The 27,963-nt window shown below is 43.0% G+C and overlaps 1 protein-coding gene across 3 annotated transcripts in view; it reads right to left on the reverse strand.

Annotated features, from left to right (window-relative positions):
- The window catches only part of TBCE (tubulin folding cofactor E), a 60,326-nt gene extending 40,793 nt beyond the window's left edge, over positions 1 to 19,533 (reverse strand). Inside the window, exons 1-2 of one of the 3 annotated variants that reach the window (XM_028531175.2) lie at positions 19,475 to 19,533; positions 10,520 to 10,650 (exon numbers count right to left, since the gene is read on the reverse strand). In XM_028531175.2, coding sequence (XP_028386976.1) covers positions 10,520 to 10,619 — 100 coding nt within the window. In that variant the 5' untranslated portion in view covers positions 10,620 to 10,650; positions 19,475 to 19,533. The other 2 variants (XM_036016097.1, XM_036016098.1) reach the window with 2 other exon arrangements.
- Positions 19,534 to 27,963: the final 8,430 nt, after the last annotated feature.

Below are 27,963 nucleotides of genomic sequence, written 5' to 3' on the forward strand. Positions count from 1 at the left end.
AAATAATCCAAGGGAAAAAAGAACAGCACAGCAAAGTCAAATAGAAAGCAAGCAGTAAGATGGTAGACATAAAACCAATACATTAGTAATTAAGTGAAACAAAAACGGACCAGGTGTTCTGGATTAAGGGAGTCCACAAAGACCATCGGCGGGACTTTAACAGGGATCACACGGAACCTGTCGGCTGCTCTGGCCATTACTGACATGTTAACAATATTACTCTCTCAGTTCATGAACATGGAATGTCTTTCCATTTACGTCTTCTTTCATTCCTTTCAGCGTTGTTTTGTAGTTTTCGCTGTACAAATCTTTCCCTTCCTTGGGTAAGTTAATTGCCAAGTATATTATTCTTTTTGATACAGTGTAAACATACAATGGAATATAATTCGACCTTAAACAGGAAGGAAATTCTGACACATGCAGCAACACGGGTGAGTCTTGAGGACATCATGCTAAGCAGCGTGAGCAGAAAGACACACTACTGTACGACTCCCCTCACGCGACGTGAGGCACTGGAGCAGTCAAATCCACAGGGAAAGAAGGCAGAACGGTGGGCGCCGGGGCTGGGAGAGGGAATGAAGACTAAGGGTGGGCAAAAGTGGGTTTACAGTTGTGAGTCTGCAAGCAGAGGGTTTACTCTTGTGTTCTGATTTATCACTGCACTATTTTCCATAGGGACCGCTGTGGACCTGCTCTGGCCCAGTCTGGGAAGAAAAAATGTTCTGGAGATGAAAGATAATGTAATAATATAAATGCACCTAATGCCTGGAAAAAATGTAAATTTTATTTTATGTGTATTTTATCAAAATAAAAAATTAAAAGACTGAAATCACAGAGTAGATAGATTCTCTGCACACAGTGGAATTCAGCTGGAAGTCAAGAACAGAAGTTCATCAGGAAAATCCTCATGCTTAGAAATTAAGCAATATCATCCAAATTACCTTGCTTCAAAAAAGAAAACAATGTAAGTTAGGAAATATTTTGAACAGAATGATAATGAAAACACTACATATCCAAATTTGGGGAATGCAGGTAATAGTTGCATTTTGAAAGCAGCTTAATAGACTTAAAGTCCATGTTAGATGGAAGAATATGTTAGATGGATTGAAAATAATGATCTGTCTCAAAATGTTTAGGCGAGAAAAATGAAGCAAATTAAACCTACAGAAAGCACAATGAAATAAATAATAAAGAGAAAAATTAACAAGACTGGAAGATAAATAAGACGGTTCCTTGCCCTAAAACATCTTAAATTTTATAATAGGAATAGATGTGTAAAGTGACAGTTATTATATAAAGAATAAAAATGGTGTAACAAAACCAAGTATGGGTGTTACGGAAGCCCAGCTAAAAAGACAGTGACTACTGCTGGGTGGTGGTGGGCAACACACACATAAGTGGTGACATCTGGGGGAACCCAGAGGGGAGAGAGGGGGAGCAAGGCGCAGTGGGGAGCTCCTGACTTGCTTAGGGAACCTCAAAGGGTCCAGCATGGCTGGCTCGAGCTCCAAGTGCCCCCGGGAGGCTGGGGCAGGAGCACAGGGCAGAGGAGGAAGGCGGAAGGTCTGACGGGGCTGGAGCGCCACTGCGAAACTCTAGTACCCAACGGTGAAGGGCGTGAACCTCACCCTACATCCCTCAAGGGCCCTATTTCACATAAGCATGGAAAGATGCGATCTCAGTTTTACAGATAAGAAACTAAAGCCCGAGGAAAAACTCTGACTAGCCAAAGGGCAAACTGTTCCTTCCTCTACTTCACAAGGCTTCTGAGACCAGATGTGTGGGGTTTTCCACACCAAGCAATTCTCCAACTCTGCTGGGCGCATGCTGGGTGTCCTGCAGTTTGACTCACTTCCATCACTAGCTGCTCCCAGAGCAGACCCCGCAGGTCAAGGGCTCGCTCCAGCAAACCTGCTTCCAGCTGGACGCCAGTCACAAGCCCCAGGCTGTCACCTGCGCTTCTTGCCGACCGGGTATAACTCAAGGGTTTCTTCAACCTTTCCTCAGGTTCCATAATCTGCTAAAACAGCTCAGAGACCTCCGGGAAACACATTTTCCAGTTTGTTACAAACAGTAAACTAAAGATATGCATGAATAACCAGATGGAAAGGCACAGAAGGCGAGGTCCAGAACGGTCCTGAGCGCCGCAGTCTGTCCCTGCAGGGTTTGGGGTGCACCACCCTGTCGCAGCGCGTGGGTCAGCTCACCAGCCTGCACAACCTCCAAACCCCACAGCTGAGGGACTTTCACAAGACTCCATCATGTGGATGTGACTGATGACTAACTCAATGTCCAGTGCCGAAAGCCTCAAGCTCCTAATCACAGTGGAATCTTTCTGGTGACCATCCCCCATTCTGAGGCCACCAAGCGCCCGTTAGCAGACAAAAGGCACTCATCACTCCGGAGCTCCCAAGGGCCTCAGCAGCTCCTGCCTTGGGTCTCAGACCAGTATGGTAACAAAAGATGCTCCCAGCAACCCTGTCACTCAGGAAATTACAAGGGTTTGAGGAGCTGTGTCAGGAACTCAGGGCAGAGGCCAAACATATTGTATATTTCTTATTTTGTCACACTTGCCAAAATAACATGGCAAGAAAGGACCAGACACTGTACTAGCACACACAATTCTTCCGTATCCTAACCCATTTTTGGTCAAATAAAGGCCTTGTTATAAGAAATAAATACAAGTAATGTTACTCATCATACAACTATCAGAGTGGGCTGAGTCGATGGACATTACCGAGAGGAATGCACAACACAAGGCCATTCTTCTTCCGCATTACAAAGAACGAGTCACTTCTCGAGCTAACACAGGTGGAGGAGCAAGGCCAGCATTCAGGTGTGACTACCTGCGATGATGAAGACAACGATGGTTCAGCAAGCTTCTGCGAGGGGCCAGTCCTGCCCCACAGCACAGCAAGCACAGACATCAGTGCAGATGAGAGCACAGACACCTCATCAGGTGTAATCAGGGCTGCTGCCCTCTACGTGCTCTGGGTGATCGTGACACCGACAGAAAGCCGTCGGTGCTGCCTGAGAGGCAGGCAGTCGGGGTTTCCAGGGTCCCCTTACTTGTTAGGTTTCCCAGGGGGACTAGGATATGGGAGGTGCCAGGAGAGTTCGCTTCAGCCCCCTGGCAAGAGGGCGGCAGGAGGAAGTTCTTACACTGAGGACGTGTAAGGCTAGCAGATGAGTGGATGGAGGGAAACGCACTCCTACTCCCTCCAGTACCAGGCCATGGGGGGGTTAGGGGAGGCCGGCACATGCACAACCGAGGTTAAGATGGCAGCAGGAGGAGATGCGAGACCAAAGAGGCCGTCAGTCCAGCCGATGAGAAGGGATTGGCTGGGAGGACCCACCCAAAACGTGCAGAAGTTTAGTAAGTTAACTGGTCATTCTGAGAGAGCACTTGGTCCATCCCACACCCCAAACTAGTAAACCCAGGGGAGCAAAGAAATTGCTCTCTTGCTCATCATTCAATGCTCAGGACCTGCACTGGGAGGGTGCACTGGCCGATCCTCTCCATGAGCCACATGACCTTAGCACTGACGCCTTCCAGGAGGGAGTCACTTGCTCTTGCTGACCTGGTGGGACCTCTGCCAGGGCCTTTGCACACTCTCCAGCTGGGAGCACGAGACCTTGTGGCCCTAAGAGCCACATGGCCAATGGTGGTGCCATTTCCACAGACAGTCTTCAGGAGGGAGCCTGAAGCCGGACAGCAGCTGGGAACAAGCCAAGCTACTTGAGTGACTGCTTGGTAGCCACCTCGGGCTCCAAAGAACAGTACTTTAAAATGGAGCAGGGATGCTGGGCACTGCCTTTGCTTTGGTCCTGCTGAAGACAGCTGGGTGTTGTCTGGGTTTTGTCTGGGTTTTGCAGAGGAAATGAGCTTTGAGACAGGGAGCTCCCCATCCTCCTAGATTGTTCAGCATCTGAATAAAACCTGCTTTCCTTTCTCACCAGCCTCTGCCTCTAGAGTTTACATTCTGGTGGCAGCGGGCAGCCGAACCCCATTTCGTTTGGTAACAATCAGATCATGATCAGCCTCAGGCTAGAAAAATCAAATGCACGAAAGACTGAAGCAGACACTGGAATACAGCTTTATCAGTTTACAAAGATAAATAAAACTGTCATGCACACCTAAATGTTTTGGCCAATGTGAGTAGTTCGTTCTATCATGAAAAAAAATTGTAATCAGACCCAACTTCACTGAAATCACAAGAATTAAAAACCATGGGTCCAACAACTCAGCAATCATGCTCACTGGTATGTATTCAAATGAGCTGAAAACTGAGTCCATACAAAAGCCCGCGCACGAGTGTTTATAGCAACATCAGTCATAACGGCCAGAACCTGGAGCTTGGACAAACTGTGGTACATTCAAACAATGGACTATTACTTAGCACTAAAAAGAAATGAACTACCAGCCCTGGCTGGCATAGCTCAGTGGATTGAGCTCGAGCTGCGAACCAAAGTGTCGCAGGTTCGATTCCCAGTCAAGCCACATACCTGGGTTGCAGGCCACAGCCCCCAGCAACCACACATTGATGTTTCTCTCTCTCTCTCTTTCTCCCTCCCTCCCTCTCTAAAAATAAATAAATAAAGTCTTTAAAAAAATTCCTCAGGGAAAATTTAAAAAAAGAAAGAAAAAAAAAAGGAATGAATGACCAAGCCACAAAAAGACATGGAGGAAACTTAAATGCAAATTACTAAGTGAAAGAAGCCAATCTGAAACGGCTGCCTACTGTGTGATCCCCAGTCTATGACATTCTGGAAAAGGCAGAACTATGGAGACAGTGAAAAGATCCATGGTGACCAAGGCCGGGAGGGGAGGGAAGAATAAAAAGGCCAAGCACAGGGGATGTTCAGGACAGAGAAACTGTTCTGTGATACTGTGATAGTGGGTACATGTCTTTGTACATTTGTCCAGATCCACAGACTGTACAGCACCAAGAGTGAATTCAAATTAAAGGACGGACTCAGTGCAATGACGGTGTGTCAGGGTAGGTCCATCCATGGTAACGATGTCCCACTCCGGTGGGAGATGTTGATAGTCGGGGAATGCTGTGCATGTGTGTGCAGGGTCAGGGGTATATGGGAAGTCTCTGTACTTTCTCATTTAGCTGTGAACCTAAAACTACTCTAAAAAAAGACTACAGAAAAAACAACTCCATATGAACAATAGAGTCTACTCCCATAAACAGGCTAACACAAAAAGCCACATCAGAATCAGAAGACCACTTCATGAGCACGAAACCCAACTGGAGGAGTTCAATACATGGAGCATCTAATGGTATGTGGAAAAAACATTTAGCTCCATCTATCTCACGAGGTCAGTGGCTATAACTCCAGGACCCACCCCGACCCTAGGGCCGAGCCCAGGACAGGTTCCTTCGCCTCCCCCGGAGAAGTCCAGGATGGGCACTGCCAGCAGCTGCCTTTGAGTCTTGTGCTCCTTGCTTCCTGGGCTGACCAGGTCCTGAGATAACGAACACTTTTTTTAAAGACATATAAGTAAATTCAAATCAATCAAGTCTGAAAAATTGAGAGAATCTTCCATGAACATTAAGCGATACTGCCAGTCTGATTCATTCTGAGTTGCTCTGAAAAAACTACTCTCAAGGAGGGGCACGCTGCTTGGAGCCCCAAATACTGACCACGGCTCACAGCGGTAACAGAATACTCCAGCAGCTGGAACCACGTTTCTACAGGATGGCCCTGAAAGACCTCGGGATCTTTGCAACGATGAAGCAGGTTGTTTTCAGCACTACCTTGGGCAGTCTTGACTTAGGAATATTCCGGTGTCATCTGGAGATAATCTCTTGCTTTTGTAATCCATAATGTGAGAAAGTCCTTAAAAGATCTGCAATAACTTACAGTGAAACAAAATTCAGGGAAAAGAAAACTGGGTATTGGAAGATCAAAAGCCATTAATAAAGGAAAAAAAGGAGGAGGAGGTAAGAAATGAGAAGCGTCCCTGTAGCAAGAAAAGGAAGGTGCATTCCCTTGACCAGCAGGAACATCTTCGTTCATTAGAAGAAAATCTTTTTGGCTTGTCCCTGAGCTAATGGGAACCTGGCTCAGCAGCGCTTGTGTAAGGGGCACAGACTGGGATAATGAAAAACACATTACACTTGATAACATCTTTATAACATATTCTCTGGTATTTCACAAGTGGCTATTCTTAACTCAAGCCTCAGCCAAGCTAGGATAGAAGGCCTTCTTCCGTAAAGGCAGTTTAAGAAAGGGAGCCAAGGTTTTTATTTCGCTTTCTGGTGATCACGTTGTCCTATAGGTTAACAGGTGCAGCCTAGGAATAAAAAGTAAACCACTCTCATGGGTGAGGGGGCGGGGTCAACAGAATCACCTGGGGGCAGGTTAAAGTGAAGCGTCCCAGACCATAACTCCCACCTAGGAAATTAGAATCTCTGGTATAGAACCTAAGAATTTATGCTTTGAACAAGTACCCAGGTGCATTGCATTAGACTCTCCTTCCTAAACAGATGTTATCCCAGCTAGGCTTCTAACTATAGTTAAAGATAGCAACGCCAACTGAAGTCACCAAAAATAGACAGAAGACAGGTAATCCTAAACACAAGACAAGTGGTTCTTAAGGATAATGATTTAATCTGACTAGTAAAGACTACATTTTCTGGCTGCAAGGGCCATAGATTATGAATTTTTAAAAATTTATTACATCAATTTTCAGGCAGATAACAATGAAGTGTCACGCTCTAACAAAAATCAATATATTAGAGGGGAACAGCCGGTTAAGACGGCAGCACAGGCAGATGCAGTGCTCACAACTCCCCACGATCACGTCAAAATCACGATAAACTAGAGAATGACCAACAGAAAGGCCTGAAGCCTAGCTGAGCAGAAGTCCTCCAACTAAGGATATGAGAAGGAAGCCCTACCAAGACTGGTAGTAGGGGCGGAGACCCAGAATGGTTTGGTCCCACATCCACATGTGGCCGATCAAAGCTGGGAAGGATATCTCTGATGCAGAGGCATCCCTCAAGGAGCCAAGGGTCCCAGCCCCACGCTAGGCCACCAGCCCAGGGATTCCGTGTCAGAAAGAACACAGAATCCCTGTAACTTCTGGCTGTGAATACCAGTGGGGTTTGTGGCTGAGTGAGACAGAGGCTTCTGGGGTCCCAGGCATTTCTAATAAAGGGCTCATGCACGGATTCACTCAAACTCACTCACTCTGAGCTCCAGCACTGGGACAACAGTATATATGGGAAGGAAAGAGTTGTCTGGAATCAGGGCAAGGGCTGGAGGGGCAGCTTCTTCCCAGACAGAAGTGCTGGCAGAGACCATTGTTTTCCCTGAGCCTCCCCTACAAAGCCTACAGGCAGGCGCCATACCCGAGTCTCTATCAACCACTGTCAACCACTGGCACTGTTTGCGCAGGCCTGGTATTTCCTGAGACCCTGCCCCACCCAACTTGCAGACCCACCCAAGCGATTTTCCAGTGGCTTTTCCATACTGTCTTGGCTCATGCTGCAGACTTTCCTAAAATCTCTGAAACAAGTAGCATCTTGCCTTGGGTGCCCCATACCTCTCACTAGGTGTCCCCAGGCCCAGCTCTAGTGGCAGCCAAAATTGGTTTACAGCTTGGTCTCTCGTGGGTATCTCCAAGCCCAGCACAAATAGCCACCACCTGCAGACCACTCTGCAACTCATGCCAGTTGTCCCCAGGCAGGGCATAGGTGGCAGCTGATCCAATACTTTCAGACAGAAACTTGGCAATGTTTAGTAAGAACCTTAAAATATTCATATTTTTGAGAAGCAATAGGGCAGAAAGGACACAAATTCTGAAGCACAGATCCACATCCCAGCTCTGCTGTATGCAAGTGCTGAGACCTGAGTCTTGGTCTCATCTGTAAACCAATGGGACCAACAGCATCTCTATTCCAGAGTTGTGTGTGATGTTCAAAGCAGACAGCACGTGAGGGCACTGGGCACACAGTAACTGCTTCGTCAGTAATTACAGGTGCTGATCGGCTGACTTTAAAGTGAAACGGTACTTTCTTTTTCAATTTACCAATAATGTCAGTCACATACGGAAAAATGCCCTCTCCATATTAAGTAAGTATCCGTACAACTGGGAAAGACTGGGGGCCATGCTGGCTCCAGAGTGGCCCATGGGGTCAGCTGACAGACCCCCCGGTACCTTAGGTCCATGAAGGCAGGGCCCACAATCATCGAGTTCAGTGGTTCTCAAACCTCGCAGAGTATCAGCAACCCCCAAAGGGCTTCTTAAAACAGCCTGCTGGGCACCCACCTCCAGAGTTTCTGGTTCAGTAGCTCTGGGGTGAGGCCCGAGAATCTGCATTTCCAACAAGTAACCAAGTGATGCTGGTCAGGGACCTCGCTTTGAGACCCTCTGGTCTAAGTTTGTCGCTGAATCTCCCTACACCACTTCAAGCCAGTTCCTAATATATAGAAGACACTCAAATGTTTGTTAACCAAGACATATAGATAAGTCTACTACACTGTTTTTTACAAAGTATAAAACTAGAAATTACAAGAAAAACCATCCACGAAATGAAAGGCAGCCTACCCAAGGGGAGAGAATACTCACAAGTCATGTATCTGACAAGGAGTTAATATCCAAAATATACAAAGAACGCAAATCAATACCAAAAACTCCCAAACAATCTGATTAAAGAATATGGACAGAAGATCTGAACAGACAAGAAGACACTCAGATGGCCAACAGGCACACAAACAGATGTTCAGCATCACTCATCAGCAGGGAAATGCAAATCAAAACCACGATGAGGTCCTGGCAGGGTAGCTCCATTGGTTGGAGCATCATTCTGCTACACTAAGGTTGCGGGTTCCACTCCCAGTCAGGGCACATGCAAGAATCAACCCACAAGTGCATACATAAATAAGGGAACAACCAACCGATGTTTTTTTTATCTCTCTTACCCTCCCTTCCTTTCTCTCTAAAAAATCAATAAATAAAAAATTAAAAACCAGCCCTGGCTGGCGTAGCTCAGTGGAGTGAGCACAGGCTGCGAACCAAAGTGTCACAGGTTCGATTCCCAGTCAGGGTACATGCCTGGGGTGCAGGCCATGGCCCCCAGCAACCGCACATTGATGTTTCTCTCTCTCTCTCTATCTCCCTCCCTTCCCTCTCTAAAAATAAATAAATAAAATCTTTAAAACAAAATTAAAATAAAAAAAACAAATGGTAAAAATATGCATTTTAAAAAACCATAATGCGGTATCACCTCATACCTGTTAGAACGGCTGGTATCAAAAAGACAAGATAACTTTGTTGGGGAGGAGGTGGGGAAAAGGGCTCATGCACTGTAGGCAGGAATGTAGACTGGAGCAGCCACTGTGGAAAATGATACGGAGGCTCCTCAAAAAATTCAAAAACAGAACTATCATAGGATCCAGAATCCCACTTCTGAACATTTATCCAAAGGAAACAAAAATATTTTTGTGAAAAGGTATGCAGCCCATGCACTGCAGCGTTATTTACAATCGCCAAGACATGGGAGTGACCTAAGAGTTCACCAGCAGGTGAACAGATAAAACGCATGTGATACACACACAACATAATATCATTCAGTCATAAAAAGGAAGGTTATCTTGCCATTTACAACAACATAGACTTTGAAGGCATTAGACTAAGTGAAACAAGTCAAAGACAAATACCAGATCATTCACTTATAGGTGGAATCTTTAAAAACAGGGACACTCAGATATGGAGAACAGACTGGTGGCTGCCAGAGGCACAGCACGGTGGTGGACAAAATGCATGAAGGGAGTCAAAAGGTACAAACTTCCAGTTATAAAGCAAGTCCTGGGGATGCAGCGCACAGCATGGCGACCACAGTTAAGAACGCTGTATTGTACATTTGAAAGTAGCCAACTAGATCTCAAAAGTTCTCATCACAAGAAAAAAAACTGTAACAACGTATGGTGAGGGATGTTGACTTGACTTATTGTGGTGATTGTTTCACAGTAGGTACAAGTACCAAGCCTATGTTATACACCTGAAACTACAGTATAACACTGCATGTCAATTATATCTCAATTTAAAAATCACAAGTGCAATAATATTGCAGGAACACACATAAATATATACCAAATAAGAAAAGGTAATACAAAATTATACTTATAATAATCTAAACTACATTAAATACATATATACACACACATGGATTAATGACAAAAGATATCAAAAATTACTTAGCCTTTGAGTTTAGGATTATGATAATTCAAGATTTTTTTTGTTATTTAAAGTTTACTCAGAAGATATTTTAAGGCTGAATTAATATGAAATAGCAATACTAAATAGTTAAAGTACATAATTAAAAAAAAAACAGAGCTACCACAGGATCTTGTCACCAAATAAACTTGTCTAATGCAGGCATCTATAAATTGGTTGTTGGTTTCCCCAAAATTGGTGTAATACAGTGTTCTTGAAAAGCCAGCACAGAAAAACGACAAAATGAAAAACATACGCGCGCACGCACGTGACATCATACATCACCTGCCACAGGAGGGACGGAGCCGTAGAAAAGCACTGTGGCGCGCTCTCCATTGACGTCAACTCTTCGACCAATGACCTCTGGCGTCAAAGTGTCACTCATGATAACGGCGCCAGAATCCACAACAGGAGGTCTGGAAAGAAAAGTACAACACTGACAAGAACTCACCAGAATTCCTCTTAAAAATTTTTGCAAACTTCATGTAGGTATTCATGAGGTCGGTGCTTCTGACCAGGTTAGTCTTCATATTTTGGTGAAGAGAACCTAATAGTTTTACATACCATACGCTGATAATTTGATTTTACTTTACTATCTAACTATATGTTGATAGTCTAATGTGTTTTTTAAACCTTGTTGAGCTCCAGTTAGCTCACATCACATGACTTGCCTCTTCTGCCGCTTACTGGAGCGGGTGGGGAGGGAGGAGAAGCGAAGGGGACGAAGTGATGGAGAAAAGGGAAGAGAAATGGGTGATGTGAACACCACCCTCGCCTCAGGAAGGGGGAAAAGACAACCCCACGGATGTGAGAAACAACACCAATGATGAACAATAAATAAAAGATTAAACTAGTAAAAACACAGAAGCCTAAAAATAAAGAGAAGGCCTCAAAGGAGCCTGAGAAAACAGCATTTCCTGTCTACGAGGGATAACTAGGCCCAAGCCCCACTTCACAGGAAAGCAGCTGAAGCCTGGACGACAGGAACCTCTCCAGGGCAAACAAGTCCACGTTTTCAGCAAACGAAACGCTGGAGGAAGAGCAGCAGACAGAGTGAGAGCAAAGACAGTAAAAGAAACTTAAGAGATACGTCGACCAATTGTAATGTACAAACTTTATTTGGATTCTAATTTTTTAAAATTTTCATTTATTGATTTTCAGGGAGTCAGGAAAGGAAAGAGGGAAACATCGATCTGTTGTCCCACTTACTTACGCATCCACTGACTGATTTCTTGTGCGTGCCTTGACTAGGGATGGAACCCGCAACCTTGGCATATGGGGATGATGGTCTAATCAACTGAGCTACCCAGCCAGGACTGGATTCTAATTTTTTTAAATTGTAAATAATTTTTTAAGAGAAATTATGGCTCTGACCAGTGTGGGTCAGTTGGTTGGAGCATCATCTGGTAACAAAAGGTTGCGGGTTCGATCCCTGATCCAGGTACAAATACCTTATATCACTTAACAGCTATCACAGATTTCAAAACATACTTTACATTAATTGCTATTTCAGTTGCAATATTTATTAGACCTGCCACTAGATGTTGTCATTTATTATATTAATAAACACACATTATTCTATTACAATTTTTAAAGATTTTATTTATTTATTTTTAGAGAGGGGAAGGGAGGAAGAAAGACAGAGAAAGAAACACTAATGTATAAGAGAAACCTCAATTGGTTGTCTCTCACGTGCCCCCAGCTGGGGACCTGGCCCGCAACCCAGGCATATGCCCTCATCAGTAACTGAACACGTGACCTTTCAGTTCGCAGGCTGGCATTCAATCCACTGAGCCACACCAGCCAGGGCTATTTATTTTTTTAGAGAGAGGAAGGAAAAGAAAAAGAGAGGGAGAGAAACATCCTTGTGTGGTTGCCTCTCACATGCCCCCCACTGGGGACCTGGCCTGCAACCCAGGCATGTGCCCTGACTGGAAACCCTGACTGGATCGAACTGGCGACCCTTGGGTTTTCTGGCCAGCACTCAATCCACTGAGCCACACCAGCCAGGGCCCCAAATTACTTCTTCTGTTTATATCAATTTAAGCTAAGTTTCTTTCCCCTGCAACTGAAAGAACCCTGAAAAAAACCATAAGAATTTAGGTTATATTTGCTCCTATTTAATATTAGATGGTCATTACACGCAGCCAGTCTGCTGGATGGAAATGCTACCTCTCCAGCTACATGCTAGCTATAGGACACTGGATAATTTAACCTGTGTCTGTTTCCTCATCTGTAAAATACTGATAATATTAGGATCTATTTCACGGGGCTGTTATAAATGTTATTATATGCACAAATGCTCAACATATTGTAAATAGTAAATGTAGCCATTAAGACTGTAAGATTGTATATTTATATAAGAGGAAAATGTTCCATAAATCCAAAGAAATATATTACAAGTTCAGAAGAACAGAAGCTGATACAGGGAAGTTAGGCCACACTAACTAATCAATGGCCACACTTCCTTCCTCCTTAGCCAAGAAATCCAAACAGATGCCTGATGCAAAGTAGAAAAGGTAAAAACATTGGCAGTTTGTGAATTAATGTTAGAAGAGATTTTTCAGTGTGGGTTTTATCTTGCTAAATGTATTTTCTTAAATCTTTCCCTGATATCTGTTCAAAGTTGTACCAAAATTGGTGAGGTCTGATTCACACACCAATACCTATCAAGTAGAAAGCTCAACCTCAGTGGAAACACACCTGAGATGTAGAAGCTCTAGGCAGTAATCCTGGCTCAGGCACTAAACAGCTGTGAGTCCTGAGATTCGTTAACCTTTCTGTCACAAGAGTATGAGGAAGCAGAAGGCATGCTCTTACAGGCACGGGTGTCCACCACCCTTTTGGCGTCTCTGCGCCACACTGGAAGAGTTGTCTTGGACCACACATCAAACACACTGCGATGCGCAATCACAGAAACATCTCATAATGTTTTAAGTAAATTTACGATTTTGTGTTGGGCCACATTCACAGCTGTTCTTGGCTCCATGGGCCCCTTAGGCTGCAGGCTGGACACCCATGAACTTCGTCTAATTAGGAGAGATGTGTAAAACTAAGATCTAAAATTAGGAATGCAAGGATCAAATTCGGTGATGGAAGAGAACCGTGTATGGCAGGAATGAGGGAAGGCACAGGGACTCCAGTCAGTATTGTGATAACTATGTATGGGGCCAGACAAGTACCTGAAATAGCAGGGGTTTCACTCCGTAAACTACATGACTGTCTAACCACTATGCCGCACATCTGAAACTAACACAGAACAATACTGAATGTAAGCTGTACTTGGAAAAAAAAAAAAAGAGTGAGGAAAGGTTCCAAGTAGAATCCGAGCCCTGGTTAAGTTGTTAGGAATGGGCAGCAGAGAGAGAACACACTTTGCAGGTAAGGAAACAAAAGCAGGTTTCACTGATTGGAAGTTCATGTTGGGAGACTAAACACGGGAATACCGTTAAAAATGTATGGGCAAAATGTCATTTACTTTTAAACTACCACCCAAAATGTAACAATCTCCAAGTATTTAGCTCAATTTTATTTTATATTATTTATTTTTATTTTATTGATTTTTGAGAGAGAGAGGAAGAGGGGAAGGAGGGAGACGGAGAATGAAGGGGGAGGGGAGGGAGAGAGGGAGGGGAAGATGTATCAATTTGTTGTTCCCCTTATTGATTCATTCATTGGTTGATTCTTGTATGTGCCCTGACAGGGGACTGAACCAACAACTGTGGCATATTGGGAGGACATTCTACAAACTGAACCCCCCAGCCAGGGCCTTCTTTAACCCAATTTTTAACAAACCCATCTGCTATCTTTTTTTAAAAAATTAAATATATTATATTGATTATGCTATTACAGTTGTCCCAGTTCCCCCCTTCACTCCCCTTTGCCCTGCACACCCCATCCCATGGGTTGTACGTATAAGTTCTTTGGCTTCTACATTTCCTATACTATACTTACCCTCCCCCTGTCTATTTTCTACCTACCATCTATGCTACTTATTCTCTGTACCTTTGCCCCCTCTCTCCTCCTCCCACTGCCCTGCTAACCCTCCATGTGATCTCCATTTCTGTGGGTCTGTTCCTGTTCTAGTTGTTTGCTTAGTTTGCTTTTGTTTTGTTTTAGGTGTGGCTGTTAATAACTGTGAATTTGTTGTCATTTTACTGTTCATATTTTTTATCTTTTTTTTCTTAGATAAGTCCCTTTAACATTGCATATAATAAGGGCTTGGTGATGATGAACTCCTTTAACTTGACCTTATCTGAGAAGCACTGTATCTGCTGTTCCATTCTAAATGAAAGCTTTGCTGGATAGAGTAATCTTGGATGGAGGTCCTTGCCTTTCATGACTTGGAATACTTCCTTCCAGCCCCTTCTTGCCTGTAAGGTCTCTTTTGAGAAATCAGCTGATAGTCTGATGGGAACTCCTTTGTAGGTAACTCTCTCCTTTTCTCTTGCTGCTTCTAGGATTCTCTCCTTCATTTTAATGTTGGGTAATGTAATTATGATGTGTCTTGGTGTGTGCTTGCTTGGGTCCAACTTCTTTGGGACTCTCTGAGTTTCCTGGACTTCCTGGAAGCCTATTTCCTTTGCCAGATTGGGGAAGTTCTCCTTTATTGTGTGTTCAAATAACTTCCCCACTTATTGCTCTTCCTCTTCCCTTTCTGGTACCCCTATAATTCGATGTTAGAATGTTTAAAGATGTCCTGGAGGTTCCTAAGCCTCGCCTCATTTTGTTTTTGAATTCTTGTTTCTTCATTCTTTTCTGGTTGGATGGTTCTTTCTTCCTTCTGGTCCACTCCATTGATCTGAGTTCCAGTTTCCTTCCCATCACTATTGGTTGCCTGTACATTTTCCTTTATTTCACTTAGCGTAGCCTTCATTTTTTTCATGTAATTTGTGACCAAATTCAACCAATTCTGTGAGTATCCTGATCACCAGTGCTTTGAACTGTGCATCTGATAGGTTGGCTATGTTTTTCTCGCTTAGTTGTATTTGTTCTGGACCTTTGCTCTGTTCTCATTCAGGCCATTTTTTTTTGTCTTGCTGCACCTGTTACGCAGTGAGGGGTGGAGCCTTAGGTGTTCACCAGGGCAGGTCAACCCAGTCACTAGGTTGTGACTCTGTATGTGGGGGAGGGGTCTGAGAGGGAACAATAGCACCTGCTCCACTCTCTGCCGGATTTCAGTCACTTCCCCCGCTTCCCACAAGCAAAGTGGGCCCTTCTGGTGCTGATTCCCAGGTGGGTGGGTTTGTGCACGTTCTAGTCCCCTGTGGGTCTCTCCAACGGACTCTCCTGTGAGGCCGGGAGTCTCTCCCACTGCCGCCTCAACCCCCACAGGTGTTTTCAATAAGTGGTTTGAGTCTTTATTTCCCTGCGTTCGGGTGCTAGGTTGCTCAGTCTCTCTCTCTCTCCCCAGTTTCTCCTGGTTTATCTGCATGAGAATGTGGGACCACCCAGTCTGCAATCTGCCACCTCACCAGGTCCACCCACTGCAGCTTTGCATGCCCCACTCCGCAAATCGCTGCCTCACTGGGTCCGCCAGCCGCCGCCTTGCTGTGAGTCCTCTCTGCCCTTCCTACCGGTCTGGATGAGTGTGCCTTCTTTAACTCCTTGGTTGTTGGACTTCCATACAGTTCGATTTTCTAGCAGTTCTGGTTGTTTTTTGTTTTAAATTGTTGTAGTCCTTCTTTTGGTTGTTCAAGGAGGCACAGTGTGTCTCCATCTGCCTCCATCTTGGCCGGAAGGCCTCATTTTTAAAAATTTTTAATTGTGGTAAAACACATAAAATTCATCATCTTACCATTTTTAAGCATACATTTGAGTGGCATTAGCTATATTCTCTGTTATGACACCAAATTACTAAAACCTTTTTCATCTCACAAAACTGAAACTCTCCGCTCACTAAAGAATTGCCCATATCCCTTTCTCTCCAGCCCTGACCTTCTGTCCCTATGAACTTGACTCCTCTAGATATCTCATTAAGTGGAATCACAGTACTTGTCTTTTAGTAACCGGCTTGTGTCACTGAACAGTATGTCCTGCTGGCCTTTCATGCCCTTCGTACCCCATCTCAGAGCCTGTGTCTAAGCTGTACTAATCCTCACGGCTCCTTTGTCCTCACATATTGAATTGTATCACGTCATTTTAAGTAGCTCCTCCAAAAAGCGTTGGGCGTTTCCAAAGAAGCTGTAGACATGTCTTCTCTCTCAAACACCAGTGACTTAAATCTATACCAAAGCCACAATTTTTATGGCAAAACTACATGAAAGAGAACCAATAAAATTAAATATGAAACAGTAAGTTTGTGCCCTTTCCCTACATACTTTCAAATACCACCAAATCTTCCCAAATCTCTCCTCCACAAATTCTTTCCAGCTACTCCTAATAACTGGCAAATTGTGATGCTTCCCTTTTCTGGTAGTCCCTATATACTTTCTGAATAATATTCATTTCACAGTTATTTTCTATGGACGCCCTTGCACACTTCCCAGCAAAATACTAAGGTAAGGAAACTATCATAAAGTTTTTTAAAAATAAACTTTGAAGTGCTAAATATATAACATTCCATTAAAATCTATGACAAATTGCCCTGCCGGTGTGCCTCAGTTGGTTGGGGCATCGTCCCACACACTGAAAGGTTGTGGGTTCAATCCTTGGTCAGGGCACACACCTAGGTTGCAGGTTTGATTCCCAGTCAGGAAGTACATGGGAGGCAACCTACCCAAGTTTCTCTCTCACATCAATGCTTCTCTCTCTCCCCCCTCCTCTCTCTTAAAAGCAATGAAAAAAAAAAGTCCTCGGGCAAGACTAAATATATGTATAATAAAATGACTTTAATAAACTAAAATAAAAAACAAATCAAACCACCAAAAAATAGTAACAACTACAAGTTTTATTGTTGAACATTTACATTTTATAAAAATAAGTTAAGCCCTGGCTGGTGTAGCTCAGTGGATTGAGCACGGACTGTGAACCAAAGCATCACAGGTTCGATTCCCAGCCAGGGCACATGCCTGGGTTGCAGGCCATGGCCCCCAGCAACCACACATTGATGTCTCTGTCTCTGTCTCTGTCTCTGTCTCTCTCTCTACCTCCCTCCCTTCCCACTCTAAAAATAAATAAATAAATCTTTAAAAAAATAAGTTAAGATTCTATTAAAATTGCATTGGATTCAATTGAGTATGCATGGTAAAATTAAAAATTAAAATTCAAAGATTAACCACTATAAGAACAGACACAGACTATATAGAGAGTAAATATATCTTCCAAACAAGTAGAAGGGTAAAAAGGAAAAGAGAAAGGAAGAGCTTGAGTTTTTTTTTAAAGGCAAGAAAGGAGATTTAAAGACAGCAAATAAAGTACAAAGTATAAGATAGTAGAAAAAGTCCAAATCCCTTTGTTATAAAGAGACTACTACAAGCAAAATGCTGTTTTAGGCTCTAAGGATGCAGCAGGAAACAAAACACATAAAAAATACTTGCCAACATGAAGCTTCCTTCCTAGAGGAGGAAACATAATAATCAGGTAAATGACTCTATCATATGGAATGCCATAAGATGACAAGCACAAGGACAATGAGAGCAATGGAGATGTAAATGAAGGATACATCTGGGACAGCCTCACTAAGAAGGTAACATTCAAAACACATGAGGGAAATAAGGGACTAAACCATGTGGACATATTGGGGAGAGCATTCCAGGCAAAGGAATGGCAAGTACAAATATCCTGAGGCTGGGATGTGCTTGAGGGGCCCATATAGTAGAACAAAGGGGAGTATACAAGAGGGGAAATCAGAGGTAAAGCAGGACTGCACCATAAAGGACCTTGGGGCCCTGGCTGGTGTGGCTCAGTGGATTGAGTGCTAGCCTGTGAACCGCATTCCCCGTCAAGGCACTTGCCTGGGTTGTGGGCCAGGTCTCCAGCTAGGGGCATACCAGAGGCAACCACACATTGATGTTTCTCTCCCTTACCCCTCTCTCTAAAAATGAATGAATAAAAAACAATTTTTAAAGGACCTTGGGGACCACTCTAAAGACCTGGCTTAGAGGTCTGAGTGAATGGATAGTCTTGGAAGATTTTTTGAAAGTTAGTAGATAATCTGATTTTTTAAAAAGGAGGATCACTACATGCTGTGATGCAAACAGACTGAAAAAAAGAAAAAACAGACTAGTTAGGTGGCTACTGTGCAACCAGGTGAGAAATGGCTATAACTTTGACAAGTGAAGGTGGTGAGAAAGGTTTGGGAGCCTGGACAGATTTTGGAGGCAGAGTCCAAAGGACGGGCTGATAGACTGATTACGTGTACAGCGCGAAAGAGCTGAGTCAAGCATGACTCCCAAGGTTCTGGCCGGAACAAATATCTCAGCAGTAGCAATAAATCTAAGTACGATAAATGTGCCAGTTAAAAGGCAGAGACTGTCAACTAGGATTAAACAAACAAACAAACAGCGATATGCTGTTTATGAAAGCACACAAAAAGGTTAAAACTTTAAAAAGATGAAAAAAGTAGAGACAAACATCAAGTGACAGATGCCAGAGCTACATTAATTAATGTCAGACAAAAGGAAAGTCTGCTCTCCTAATCTCTATCTACTGTCTTTCTCTAACAGATTGGCATTTGTAAACTCTGTCTTCCCGAAGAAACGGAGGTTTTTGGCGGGATAGGGACGTCACACTCTCACCTGGGTCCACCCACAACTTAAAACAGTCCCCAGCTGGTAGTAAGCATTATGTAAAAATTTTAAATGTTCTCCACCCACTTAACAATAGTTCCCCTCCATCATAAATGTTAAATGACTTGGAAGGACAAAGCTATTTCTGTAACGTTAACACCAAGTCACCGGTCCCCGGTACCAATTTCACCTCTTCCAAAGTAACAAGCCAATAGGATTTTTCTGTGACGTGCAGGCGTCGGTCCATTCTGCTGGGCCCCGCCCGGGATCTGGTGTGTCCGCCCAGACACGCACAATGCCGCCCACACACGCACACCCTTGACTATACACACACTCCCGCACGCTCGCACGAACACACACATTCACAAACACAAACACTCATTCACCCCCAGAGCCTGTGCATCTAGCCAAAGCCACAGGGAGCAGGCAACGCCCAGCTCCGGCCACCTGGGAAGTTTCTAAAAAACTTTGAGGAACGGAAAGAAAGAGCAACAGCACTGCAAGGCGACCACCGGCCACAGGCCACCAGGTACATTTGTCCCCCCAGCTCCCAAGCCCCTGCTAAGCTCACCTGTCCAAAGCACTCTGGGTGGACCGGGAGGCGGTCCCTCGCACGCTCAGTGCCACAGCGCAGCTTCCGACTCTTTGCCGGAAGTGCCTTTTAGAGGACAGGAAGTCCGGCCCCCTCAGTGAGTGACGGCCACCGGAGCACAGAATGGATAGTAAACAGAGGTTTGTTCAGCCCACCTAGACCCAGCCACACAGCTGTCCCTTTGCTTCGGGAGCAGTTCCACCAGAGCGTTGAGCACCCAGAACAGAACAACCCGAGAACCGAGCACGTTCCCGTTCCCTGGTTCGAGTTGCAAGTCCTGTGTGAAATTCAGCTAAGTGCAATAATGGAAAAAGCAAACGCCGTAATCATCTTAATGGCTCAGTGCCAGTTGCTCATATGTAAATATCTCGATGGCTTCTTGTCAGGATCAAATGAGATGACACTTAGGTAAATGTTTAGCAGTGGGGTCGCATGCATGAGCAAATGCTGCACACTAATGACTATAGTGTTGTATCGTTGGTGTAAATGAAAGGCCATTAACCCAACCAAGGAGACACTGAGTAACACCAGGGAGATGGCCTTTGTGATGAATTTTGTTAAAGGTGACCAGAATTTCACCCGTTGTGAATATGTAAACACTGCTTTTGTTGTTTAGTGAGAGGATATAGACCAGGAGCGTCAAGCTCATTTTCACTGGGAGCCACATCAGCCTCGCGGTTGCCTTCAAAGGGCCGAAATCATTTTAAGACTGTATAAATGTAACTACTCCTTAACTGCTAAGGAATTGAAATTATATTCGGCCCTTTGAGGGGAACCGCAAGGTTGATGTGGTCCCAGGTAAAAATGAGTTCGACACCCCTGATACAGACTGAAAACCTTGTTCCCTAAAACTTAGAGAAGCTCTGTTGTGTGAAATCCTATCAGTAAGAATGGGAACACCCCGCTCCTGTCTGTCAGTAGAGACTGTGTCATACGGATCATTCTGACGCTTTTCCAATCCACGAACAGAGCTTCACATAAGGGGTTTTCAGATGTCACATCCCACATTTATTTTAACTTTATAAAGTTGTCAGCAAGACCTTGGAGCCTGCTTCATAGCCCAGGCTGGAGCCTGCTTCTTACCTACATTCCTCTGAATCCTATGCTTTCCCAGGCTTTTTTTTTTTTTCCTCGTCAGTTCCTCTGGTGTTTGGCTCCCTTATTTCGGCAAGTTAGTAAACCTAACTTTACTAGACTATAGGTTTGTCTCTGATAAGTTTTATCAGATGCGTTTTATTACTGTTTATTTTGACCAAGCTTCCTATACACATGAAGGTTAGACACCTTTGGTTCCATCTTAGGAGAAGACTGAAGCAGAATAAGGGTACATTATTTACCAGTATTCATCTGTGTCCTGAAATGAGCTGTGGGCTTTTTAACTTTATAAAGTTTTTAGATTACCAGAACAATCTGACAGTAACCAGAGGGGAGGTGGGAGGGAATATTGGGGGGAAGAGGGAAGGGTTTTCAGGAACATCTATAAAGGACACATGGACCAAACAAAAGGAGGTAGAATCAGGGGAGGGAGGTGGGGATGGCTGGTGTCAGGGGGAATGGTGGGGGGAAAATGCAAACCACTGTACTTGAACAACAGTAACATTTAAAAAATAATAAAAATAAATAAAGTTTTTAGATTACCTTTCAGCAGAGAATGACCACAGTTTTTAAAAAATTATTGGCATCCACCAAATTCAGACCAGCCTCACAAGAGTTAGAGAAAACATGAATCTTCCTTTTAATTGTACAATATTTTCTTCTTCCCACTAAATTGTGACAGTATTTACCTCATTTTGCCCAGAGTGAAAAAATGACCCTCTCTCTCTTCAGTCCTTGATCCTGTTGTCCTATTGTCCTATTGATCCTGCGCACTGCTGCCTCCACCCTGTTATCTCCCGGAAGTGCTTTCTCTTCTCCATCCCGTCTCTCCTTCCTCACCTCCCTCTCATTTTAATTCTTTTCAGCTTGGCTTTCTGGCTTCTCTCTCCCTTCCAGTGCTTCCAGAATTACTTCTCAAATGTCATCTGTGACTTCAAATCACCAAGGTGGTCGGTCTCCCAGTCCCCATAGCCCTTGATTTCTTTACAACATAAGTTGATAGAGTAATTACCCCTCTTTGTTGGAAAAAAAAAAAACACATTTAAAACATTGTAGAAGAAGGCTCAAACTTAAAATATCAAATATTTGCAATGCAGTCCACTTGTAGTCTCACCATTCATGCACTCAGTATAATAAATATTTAGTGAGTGCCAGCTCTGCATCAAACACTATTTCGGGGCACTGGAGATCTAGCAGTGAAAAAGAGATACAATGTTCCCGTTCTAGACCAATTTGTATCCTAAACATGGGGCAGATGGTATAAAATAATTTCAGATTGTGCTGGGTGCAACAAAGAAAGTAAGCAGGTACTAACTTAAAGTAGGAAGGTTAAGAAGTCCAGTAAGATAAGAGAGAACTACTCACTAGGTTTTGTAAGATAAATGTCAGTGTCCTTGACAAGAGCAGTTTTGGTAGAATGGCGGATTCCGAAACCAGACTACGTGCAGTGAGTTGAAGTGGCAGGAAGTTGAAGGAGCATAGGTAATGACTCTTCAAAGAAGACATTGTCTGATTGCCATATCAGTGAAATTTCTCTTTTTGGGACAGGGAGTCACAAATCACTTTGGAAATCTGATGAAAGCGGTCCACATAATGCAAAATTTGCATATAGTTGCAGGGAGTTAATTAATCTTTTGAAGCTCATTAATGGGCCCCATAGAAGCCCATAGGTTACAGATTCAGAGCCCCTCTCTTTCCAATTAGCTGGCCTTTCCTTTCTCCCCGGGTGTCATATTCCTGTGATTGCTGCCTCGCTGACTTTCGTCCTTGCCTGCTGCTGCTCTTCTTGAGCTACAAACTCGTGACTACATCTACTTTCTTGATTTGTGTTATTGGGACCGGGACACCTATTTCAGTATAAAAGCCCTTTACCTTTGTGGAGTAACTTAAAAGAAGATCAAGATCAATGAAGCCCACTTGATTTCAGATTTATTTAATTTCATAGTGTCTAACTGGACACCATTGGAGTTGAGGCTATGAATAATTGTTCACAAGGACATTCAGAAAAGGTTTATGTAAGCAAAAGCAACCAGAAGCTAATTCCCTCACTGTAACATTTTACAATCTTCCAGCCCCATCACTGGGCTGAGTCAGCCTTTCGCCGGAAGCTTCACCGTGGCTGATGTTTATCATGTAAAGTTGCCTCCAGCCTTCTTCTTATGAACTTGTGGTGCCTTCTCATGTGCAGCTTTTCCTCTTGGCATGCTCCTTGTGAAGGTTAATGTGGCTAGGCCAAGTTCTTGTTTGCTGGTGCTTTATTTTGTTATTGTTCAGCGGTGCTTTTATGACTTTTTAACTTTTCAATATTCGAATAGATAATATATTTATTCTTATGCTTCAAAAGTAAAAAGTAATAAAGGGGTAGCCCTGGCTGGGTTGCTCAGTTGGTTAGAGCATCGTCCTGATACACCACGGGTTCCATGCCCAGTCAGGTCAGGGCACATACAAGAATCAACCAATGAATTCATGACTAAGTGGAAGAACAAATCAATGTTTCCTTCTCTCTCTTTTTCTCCCTCCCTTTCTCTCTCTCTCTAGAATAAATACATTTAAAAAAGTGTTTTTAAAGTAATAAATGGGTATACAGTGAAAGTTTCTCTTACTACTCATATTTCCCAGAGGGAGCACCAGGGTCAAGGAGTGAACAAAGAACTAAAACAGAACAAGAACCTGGCCAGCAGCGGGCGGGGGGGGGGGGGGGGGGGTGCGACGACACAGCAAGTGCTGTTTAGCCATTTGGTCAGAGTCTGCTCCCAGATGAGTGGATTCCAGTGGTTTTTGCCACTCAAGAATCTCCCTTTGCCCTGGCTGGTGTGGCTCAGCAGATTGAGCACTGGCCTGCAAACCAAAGGGTAGTAGGTTTGATTCCCAGTCAGGGCACATACCTGGGTTGTCGGCCAAATCCCCAGTAGGGGGTGTGAGAGAGGCAACCACATATTGACGTTTCTCTCCCTCTCTTTCTCCTTCCCTTCCCCTCTGTCTAAAAACAAATAAATAAAATCTTAAAAAAGTGATTAGGGAGAATTAGGATGGGAGAATAGCTAATAAACAACAAAGGTGTCCCCTGTCGGAGTTTATGCCTCATTTTATTTTACACACTTAAGTAACAGTATAACAAAAATAACCTAGGTCAACAATTGAGGTCCAGGATAATTGTTTTTCTTTTAAAGGAAAATGGATGGTACATTGGTCAAGTTTAGAAACGCTGTTTTAAATCCCTATTATAGAAACATTTTCTAGCTGCCTTAGAAAGGAGGAGTCAGCACCAATCAGAGAACAATGGGTCCACTGGGAAGATAAAAATACCCTTTACTAAGGCAGTCGTATGCCTTTTAATGGCTGCTTTTACCTTAGTTAACTAACAGCCATATTCAAGCTTTGTTTTGTAAGGTCTCCCCTAACTACTTCACTAAAGGCCGTCTCTTACTTATTTTCTCTCTGGGTAGAAGAAGTGGTTTGTTTTTTCCAGTTCCATGATTACTATCAGTATTTATTGTAAAGACATTTTGATTTGAGAACAAAGTCTCCAGCAGGGAAGTCAACTTGATTAAACATTAGAGACAGGGCAAATTTAATGGGTGGCAGGGGAACAAGTGTATTAGTGCCGACACGAACGTGGGAGCGTGTATGTCTTTAGGTGAGAATGGAACAGGCAGGCTTAGGTGAAGGAGAGGGATGGTGGGGGATGGGAAGCAGCTTATAGATAGCTTTGACTGTGAAGCTCAAGTGTTTATTCTATATGGAAATGAGTTTTCAACAGAGGCATAAAATGAAAGCAAATAATTAAGATTAATTTGGCAATTGTGTGCAACATGGGCTGAAAGAAGAGAAGGGATTTCAGGAAAGGAAGTCAGAGAACGTTAATTATCCACACAGGCGGTGATGGTTTTCTAAGCAAGGAGGAAATTATGATTTGATCTTTTGTTTCTTGCAGCAGTCACTAACTAAATGATACACCTGTCTGAGCTATTATTTAACACAGTAAACTCCAGTAAATTTTTCCAACTTCTTCATTAAATTGAGAAGACTTTTGGTCTCAATAAACTAGGAAGTTTTCTTAATACTGATGACATTCTTCATGGTGCTAATTCCTTCCCTTGCTTCTTCTATACTATCAGCAAGTATACTCAAATTTTTCTAAGCCTTATAGTGTCTAAAATTATACGTATTTTATATCTTTAGTGCTAAGTCATTTAGTGAATGCTATAATTTAATTTTTGTTCATTTTCAATCCAGACTTCTGTGAACCATAATTAGCCATGTTTAGGATTCAAAAATTATAACAAACTTAAAAAAATTATTATGCTTTCACTTAACATCAGACAGCAAATGCATTTTAATAAAAATTATTAGGAAATCTATTAGTTTGTCTCTTGGAATTGTTCCTTTGTTTTGTTTCAAAGGGCATATCACTGTTTCCATAACATATTTCATTTTCAGTTTTCTTTACTTAGTTTTACATGTCCAATTCTTTATGGTTAATTGATGTAATCTGCCAGCTTTAAAATTGCTATAAAATTTCTACTTTTCAATTGTTTAACTAGTCCCACTTTCCAATTTCTATTAAGTGACTGTACAAGCTTTACAAATTACTTTTGCAAATTACCATTAGTATTAGTACTACCTCTCCCATTGAGGTCCAAATATCTTCCATTTTTCATTATACCAATTCCCAGACCTTTAGATATAGTTTTCTCTATGTATAGTAACAAAAGTAATTAAAAGACCTGGCTGGCGTAGCTCAGTGGATTGAGCGTGGGCTGCAAACCAAAGTGTCGCAGGTTCAGTTCTCAGCCAGGGTACATGCCTGGGTTGCAGGCTATAACCCCCAGCAACCGCACATTGATGTTTCTCTCTCTCTCCCTCTCTCTCTATCTCCCTCCCTTCCCTCTCTAAAAATAAATAAATAAAATCTTAAAAAAAAAAGACCTCCCCATTAAAAAAAAGTAATTAAAAGATAATAAATTGGTCATTCTCCTAAAGCATTGGGGTGCTTTGTAAAGAATGTACACAATATGGCAGTTTGTGCTGCAAATGTTTCCCAGATCACTATGAAAAAATGCCCATTAATCAATGGTTGTAAAACATTTCATACAATTAACTTGAACTAATAGGTTATTAAAGTTATATTATGCCTTGGCTGGTGTAGCTCAGTGGATTGAGTGCCAGCCTGCAAACCAAAGGATCGCTGGTTTGATTCCCAGTCAGAGCACATGCCTGGATTGTGGGCCAGGTCCCCAGTAGGGGGTGTGTGAGAGGCAGCCACACACTGATGTTTCTCTTCCTCTCTTTCTCCTTCCCTTCCCCTCTCTCTAAGAGTAAATAAATAAAATCTTTAAAAATTTTTATATTACTATTATTATTTATTGCTTATTGCACTTACTATTTTTTTAATCTATCAGTACAGTATATAGTAAAAATATGCCACACTACTTGTAAGGTCCAATATGTTCAATCACATAAAATGTGAGGTTGCCTTATTACAACATTAATGAAATAACCAGAGGAAGTCCACAGTTAGCCAACTGGAAGGGGTGGGGGTTGGGGAGCCAAATGCCAATTGTATTGTATCTGAATTCACACTATTGTGGTGTCCATTATCAAATCTTATTCTGTATTTCAACAAGTGATAAAGCCTGTTCTATGTTAATGAGTGTGAAAATGGACAAAGCTTCCATGAGGACTTGGGAGAACTGGAAAAATACAGGAGACAAGTGTAAGAAATAAATCAAAGACACACTGCTGGATCACTTAAGAGTGAATGGTGATCTGAAAAAGAAAAAAGAAAAAAAGCTGGGCCTTGGCTGATGTGGCTCAGTGGCTTGAGCGTCCATCTGCGACTCAAAGGTCACTGATTGTGTCAGGGCACAGGCCTGGGTTGTGGCCAGGTCCCCCAGTTGGGGACGTGTGAGAGGCAACCCATCAGTGTATTCTGACATGTTTCTCTCCCTTTCTCATTCCCATCCCCTCCCTCTAAAAGTAAATAAATAAAATCTTTAAAAAAGAAAAAGTTGGGGTAAAAGTGATTTCATTCCATTATTTAGGTTGGTAGAGGGACAGGAAGAAAGGTATAGGTTTTATTTTTATTTTTTTAATGAAGGTTGGAGGGGTTTATTAAATTATTGTTTTTTTAATCCTCAAAGATATGTTTATTGATTTTAGAGGAGGAGGAAGGGAGACAGAGAGAGAGAAATATGGATATGAAAGGGACATCCATCGGTTGCCTCACGTACATATCCCTCCTGTGCAGGGACTGGACCCGCAACCTAGGTATGTGCCGTGACTAGGAATTGACCCCACAACGTTTTGGGGTAAGGGACAATGCTCCAACAAACTTAGCCACTTGGCCACGGTAAAACTAGTTATAATTGTTATTTTTCCAGGCAAAGAGGCAGTTAGATACAGGACCTGAATTTGAGGTCAGGCTTTTGGAATAATGGTAATCACAAACAAGAGAGAGAGTAAACAGTCTGAAAGAACGCTTTCAGCCCTGGCTAGTGTGGCTGAGTGGATTGAATATTGGCCTGAGAATCGAAGGGTCTCTGCTTCGATTCTGGGTTAGCCAGGGTGCATACCTGGGTTGCAGGTCAGTTCCCCGGTTGGTGGCATGCAAGAGGCAGCCTATCAATGTTTCTCTCCCTCTCTTTCTCCCTCCCTTCCCCTCTCTAGAAAAAATAAATAAATACAATTTAAAAAAGAAAAGAATGCTTTCAGAAAGAATAAGAATCATTAGAAAAGGAGTTGCAGGTAGAACAACATTAACATAAAAGCTGAGGAGCCTTAAGGGGCCTAATGTTCAAGCCTCGAGGGGCGTAGCTCAGTCGTTTGAGTGTTCCTGCAAAGCAGACAGTTGCTGGTTCAACTCCCAGTCACGGCACAGGCTTGGGTTGCTGGTGTTTCTGTCACAACACACATTGATGCTTCTCTCCCTCTCTTCCTCCCTTCCTTCCTCTCCCACTAAAAATAAATCAATAAAGCTTTTTAAAAAAGTTTTTTTGAAGTTTATGGTATCTTTTCACACTCTGTATTTAATGGAATGCTTCAGAGGTGGGATATTAGTTTCAAGTAGGTATATTCACTTATAAATATTTATTAAGTGCTATTAGGGATACAAGGGTGGATAAGTGACAGTCCTTGTCCTTAAGAGTTTCCAATCTAATGGGAGAGGAAGGAAGGGAGAGGAAGGGAGAGGAAGACAAGTAAACAAGCAAACAAATTAGGGGCCCTGATTCCAGCTCTACACGCTGTTTAACAATTGGCTATATGAGGTTAAGGGACAGTGCTGATAGCTCTCGTATCTCCCAAGCTTAGCAAAAGTTCAAGCACATAGCACTAAGGAAATGAATTAAACCAACAGAATAGACTGTCTCAAC

This window comes from Phyllostomus discolor, chromosome 15, assembly GCF_004126475.2.
Source record: "Phyllostomus discolor isolate MPI-MPIP mPhyDis1 chromosome 15, mPhyDis1.pri.v3, whole genome shotgun sequence".
Lineage (NCBI taxonomy): Eukaryota > Metazoa > Chordata > Mammalia > Chiroptera > Phyllostomidae > Phyllostomus > Phyllostomus discolor.